At 38.8% G+C, this 6,000-nt stretch overlaps 1 protein-coding gene across 3 annotated transcripts in view; it reads right to left on the reverse strand.

The window, feature by feature from the left end:
• FYB1 (FYN binding protein 1) overlaps positions 1–5,503 on the reverse strand; it is a 139,396-nt gene extending 133,893 nt beyond the window's left edge. For 2 of the 3 annotated variants that reach the window (XM_064480258.1, XM_011000633.3), the window contains exon 1: positions 5,397–5,503. Coding sequence is in view for 1 of the 3 variants with exons in the window: in XM_011000641.3 (XP_010998943.2) it covers positions 5,397–5,399 (3 nt within the window). In the remaining 2 variants the exon portion in view is untranslated. The remainder of the gene's footprint in view (positions 1–5,396) is intronic. The other variant, XM_011000641.3, reaches the window with a different exon arrangement.
• Between the last annotated feature and the right edge of the window lie 497 nt (positions 5,504–6,000).

Below are 6,000 nucleotides of genomic sequence, written 5' to 3' on the forward strand. Positions count from 1 at the left end.
CCATTAAGTTTCCAGTTCAAAGATGTTGATGCTCCTGGGTTATGGGCCACACTTTGAGAACTATTGTCTTTTTTTTTTTTTTTTTTTTTTGTAGGAGGAGGTAATTAGGTTTGTTTGTTTGTTTGTTTGTTTCTATGGAGTCACTAGGATTGAACCCAGAACTTCGTGTATGCTAAGCATGTGCTCTACCACTGAGCTACACCCTCACCCCTCCCCAAGAACCACTGTCTTAATAAACTGGATAGGGATGGGGGTAGTAATAGAGACCTCCCAGTATCTCATCGACCCTAATGCTGACACATTTTTTCTACTTTGTTGATGTATCCAATGACACTGATCAAGGTGAGGGAAGAAAAGAAGGAAAGATATGAAGCTAAAGGGAAATGAGGGAAAAGAGATAGAGAAGAGGAATCAACTTCTTCAGTAAACTAAAGTTTGTCACCGTCCCACTGACCTAACCATGTGTCAATGCTAGAACACAAGATGAGAAAATGTAAAGACAGTTACACTCAAAAAGAAATTCACCATTCTATATCAGAAACAGAATAGAAACACAAAGCTGTGAGTGAGAATGGAGGACCAGAGGGCTGGCTAGGCGAGCTGTTGGTTCAGGGTGAAGAAGTATTGGTTAGTTCAGCTCCTATAACGTAACCTGAAAACCTGAGCTAGAGAGTCACTCACCGAAACCTAGAGCAGGGACAGATAGGCTTTTCCCCATCCTTAGCACCATGAAAGGAGACCAAATGATCAGCCCTTAAGAATTACCTTGGGATAAATCAGCCTTTCTCGACTGAGGAAGAGAACACAGGAAGTGGAGGGGGGAAACACACTTTGTAATATCTTGAAATGCTTTGTGTTGTCACAATGAGGGGGGCAGGGGTGCTACCAACATCTAGTGGGTGAGGCTAGACATCCTACAATGCACCAAAGTGCTGAAGTTGAGAAATACTGGGCTAGATGCAGCAGTAGAATCAGGACCTGGGCCAAGATGCCAGTTGACTTAGTAATGAATATGCTACACGTGCGCCTGGATCAGTTGTCAATATAGACCTCCTTCTGGGCTGGAGTCCTCAGGAAGAAGGAGAGAAGGCAGGTAGAAAGAGAAAATCAAGCAATCAACCAACAAAACCTTCTCAGAATGGGTCTACCATATGAAATTCCAACATACAGACAGAAGACAATTAATAAGAAATAAAACCCAACAAAATCAGTAGTTGAAAGATGGGTTTACCTCAAATTAAATTAGAATAATAGAACCATCTGAAAATGACTAAGAATTTAGGATACATCAAGAAAAAAATAAATGAGTAATATCTGTAGGGGAGTATAAAAATATTTGAAGAAAAAAATAGGTAGACATTAGGACAGAACAGGCGGTTATCAAAATCAATTTTAAAAATTGTAAATAAAAGCTTAATCATTGAAACAGAAACTCAATATATAGGATAAAATGTGGATTGGACACAGATAGGGTGAACAACTTTTCTGGTCTGTCTGGGACTGGGAAGTTTCTGGGACATGGGACTTCAGTGCTTAAAACTGGGAAAGTGCTGGGCAAACTGAAATAGTTGGTCACCCTAGACACAGATGAAGGAAAACTTAGTGAATTGGAAGATGAAGTTGATAAACTGATTAAGAATTCATCACAGAGGCACCGAGATAAATTTGGAAGAGCAGTTAATAGACTGAGTCTATTTAGCTTTTACCTAACAGGGACTCTAGACAAAAAAGCTAGGAAGGAACAAATAGTACAGTAATAGTTTTTGAAGAAATAATGGCTGAAGATTTTACGGAATTGAAGAAAATCATTAGGCTTTACACCAGGGATTAGCAACTACAGCCTGGGGGCCAAATCCAGTCTGCCATCTGTTCTTATAAATAAAGTCTTATTGGAACACAACCACATTCATTTGTTTATGCATTGTCTATAGGTGCTTTCATGCCACAATGGAACAGCTGAACAGTTGTAACAGAGACCACAAAAACTACAAAACCTACAATATATGCTATCAGGCTCTTTTACAGAAATGTTGTAGATCCCTGCTTTAAATTGCTATCCTGAGTACCAAACAGGATAAATAAAAATCAATTCTCATTTCTATGAGGCATAATAAAACTGCTGAACATGAAGATAAAGAAACATCTTAAAAGGAATAACAGAATTTCACCTACAGGGAATGACAATTAGACTTGCCAGCACACAATTCAGCAATAATAGAAGTCGGAAAACAATGGGGTAAGTCTGTTAAGTCTGAAAAACCAATTTATATTGTAGAGTATAATATTACTCTTCTTCTAAATGGGTACCCATCTCTGCCATTACCCTGAATGCATGAGGATTTTACCTCCCTCCATCTCTGTCCTGTTTAGCTGAGGCATGACCACGTGACTTAACTTTTGGCTAATTAAACGTGAGTGAAAGCGGAGCACATCTCTTCCAGGCAGAAGTTTTAAGAGCTACAAATAGGGTTGGAAGGTTATTTTCAATGGGCATTTCCACTACGTTTAGGTTCTTGTGTTTGGGAGAATAACAGAACAAATACAAAATTGTTGTAGAAATTGTCAGACAGTAGGCAAGGGCATGGATACCGGGTGAGAAGATAGATGAATCCAGAGTGGAAGAGTGATTTGTAAGAAACAATGATAAACATGAAATTTTATGAAGTATATTGACTGGTATGACAGAGTTAGAATCCCAGAAGCAGAGTCACACATTTATGGGAAATGGATAAAAGAGGCATCAGAAAGCGCTAGGGGAAAAGGACAAACTAAAATAAATAGTACTTGGTATTGATTATCCACTGGGACTATATCAGATGCCTACTCACTTCACAAATATAAATAACGTCCTGATTATTAAAGACCTAAACATGAAAATCAAAAATTCCACACATTTAGAGAAAAGTTTAGGAAAATAGCTTTAATATTTAAGTGTAGGGAAGAACTTTTTAAAAAGTACTTCTAATAATAAAAGCTTATTTTGAAATTTGACAGCATTAAGATTTAAAACTTTTGTATAAAAAAGAGACACCAAAAAATAAAGTAAAAAAAAAGAAGTCCTAAATTTGGAGCATAAAATTTGCAATGCATGTAACTGATGTAGAATCAATGCCTAGAATATATAAGGAATTCCTATAAATCAACATGAAAAATAATTCATAAGAAAATGGATAAAACACATGAGGAGAATTTACAGAAGAAATTACCTGAATAGTCAATAAACTTACGAAAACACACACCATCTTAGTAGTAATCAGGCAAGTTGAAGCAAAAATGAAGTAAAGTTTTGCATATGACAAATTTTCAATGCTGCCAATAAATATGACAATAACAAGTTTTAGGGATGGTGTAGAGAAATGGCAACTCTCCTACAAGGCTGGTGAGAGGTAAATTGTTACAATGATTTCAGAGAACAATTTACTAATATTCAAATAAATTTGAAGGTGTCCAGACCCTCTATGCAAAAGAACATTTATTCTAGTACTGTTCAAATTTGAAAATAATGACAACAAATTAAATGTTTGAGAACAGATGAATAAATGGCAATATAATTATGCAATTCAAAATAGGTTGAACCAGAACTACAAATATCCAAATGGATATATATTGAAAACACCCCAATATAAAGTGAAAGAACACAAATGTAGAAATCATTTAAAAAAAAAAAAAAACTAGGCAAAACAGAATCATATGGCGTCTTATGGATACAAGCAGATGAAATAAAAACATAAAAACACAGCTGGGAGGCGAGATGCCACTTTCAGAGCAGGTGTGCCTCTGCTGTCAGAGGGAGGGGGTGAACCTTTTAAGGACAGAAAGGGGGCTTCCAATTTGTCTTTTTTATTTTTTGAAAAGATGGCAAATGGCAATGTTACGGCAAAATGGTAACCTGTGTGAACTCTGGGTGGTGAGTTCATAAGTGCTTGTTATTTGTTTCATAACATATCATGCCGTTTTAAAAACAGAAGAACATGAGAGGAAAGAAAGTGCAGATGGAATGCATCCAAAAATTAAGGAAGTGACACTGAAGTTACCAAACGCGGAGCTGGAGCGCCACACCCATTGGCTTCAAGAGCAAGGGTGCCCCACGTTCAGTGTTCGCTCAAATCTGCTAGTTATCATCTCGTTTCCCGTAAGAAAATCCAAATAATCCTGCCAACCACAGTGCCCTCGTTTATTCTGGAAGAGGATATCGGTAATTAAAGTCAAGCTCTTTTCTAAGAATCCTGGATCTGAAGACCCCGTTTGGAAACACTAGAGGGACTTGTAAATCCCACGTTTACATGGGACTGCCTTCCTTGCAGGTCCACGTGCCACCCTTCCCTCCACCGCTGTGGTATTCCTCTCCCCATGGCTCTGCAAGTCTGACCCCATCTCCTCTCCCTCTCCTGCTCTCCCCTATCGTGAGATTACAGTTCTCACCTCTGCGCTTTCCCTATTCTGGCTCAAGAGATCTCAGACTACAAACACATCCATGAACCCTTCCCCCTGTTTATTCCAGTGCCTGCAATGTACTCCCTCCCCGCACTGAGTACCTGTAGGAGTCATTGCCTCAGTCCTCATCTTCTCACTGGGAGCTGGCAAAGCAAGTAATCCTCTCCAGAACAAGAGGACAGATAACCAATCTCTAGTCATCTGGTGCTGGGGAGTGGGGGAGGGGTGTGTGGGATAGAAAGTCGACTCCCTTCTAGTCTCTGAGAGCCTAAGAACGCCACGTGTGTAAGAACACAGCCACTTTCACAGAGAAATGACAGGAGACCGTAGAGCAGAATATTAATGCTGTAGCTCAGCTACATTACGGATTAAGCTAGTTTTTAATGGTACAACTGGGAACCTAGTCACCATTGTAAGCCAGCTTTAAATGATGACTTTCAGCTAATTTTGGGAACATCACAGGTCCCTAAGATTTGGACTGTTTGGATTTTGTTTGACTCTCAATTAAAATTAAAAAAAATTCTTTAAACAAAAGAGTTCCTTTTGTAAATTCACTGTGGTGTCACAGTGGCACTCATCAGCAGCATTACCCAATATTTGTCACTGGAGGTCTCTTCAGGGTTCCAAAGTGCTCACAAAAGGAAACCCGACTGCACGGCTGGTTCTAACACCCAACCATCTTAAGAGGCAAAGACAAAGAACGCGGCTTTTCTTTCTTTAAGGCATAGCTCTTCCTCTATTCCGAAGGCTAGAATCAGAAAAGGGAACTCCTGAAGCCACAGTCTCTCAACTGGTATAATAAAGCCTTAGCAGCTTTATTAGCAAATGGAACAATGATGAGATAAGCAAAAATTCCAAAGGCTTGGCGGACCGGTCATAAAACACCCCCACCCCTCTCCGAGCTATGTAGAGATTAGATGTTTGCTGGGAGACCAAGGAGAGTCATAAAATCTACGACTTACCATTTTTACTGAAAGGAGTTGACGTGCCTGGCACACAGCGCCCCCGAAGATGCTGTAACTCGGACAGTGAATGCGCAAGTTAGCTAAGCAGAGTGAACTTCCTTTTTTGAACCGTGTGGTCTGTCCAGTTTTCACACATTGATATATAAGGTTTATTTGCATGTTATCTCAGCCCTCAGAGCATTTGTATAACTGGCCAGGGTTCTCCAGTTGTTACACTTTAATAATATGGGAACAGCTACAGGTAAAGCTTTGAAATCTGAAAGACTGACACACAATTAAAAAAAAAAAGTGCCTGAATAGTAAATTCTGTGTACATTGTTAACCTGTTTTGTATAAAATACGTATTTGTGGATCCATCTATCTATCTATCAAGGACTCACACTAAAATGTTACAGTGGTTGACTTTGTGGCGGTATTATTCCAATAATTCTGTTTTGTACTTTGCTGACTTTTTTACCTTTTTTAAAAATAGTTTCTTTTCTTTTTTTTTTTTAAACCAGCATCTAATTTTATTTGCTTTTTGTTTGTTTGTTTGTTTTTTGGTGGGAGGGAGGTAATCAGGTTTATTTATTTTTAGAGAAGGTACTGGGGGTTGAACCCA

The sequence above is a fragment of the Camelus dromedarius genome, chromosome 3 (genome assembly GCF_036321535.1).
Source record: "Camelus dromedarius isolate mCamDro1 chromosome 3, mCamDro1.pat, whole genome shotgun sequence".
Classification (NCBI taxonomy): domain Eukaryota; kingdom Metazoa; phylum Chordata; class Mammalia; order Artiodactyla; family Camelidae; genus Camelus; species Camelus dromedarius.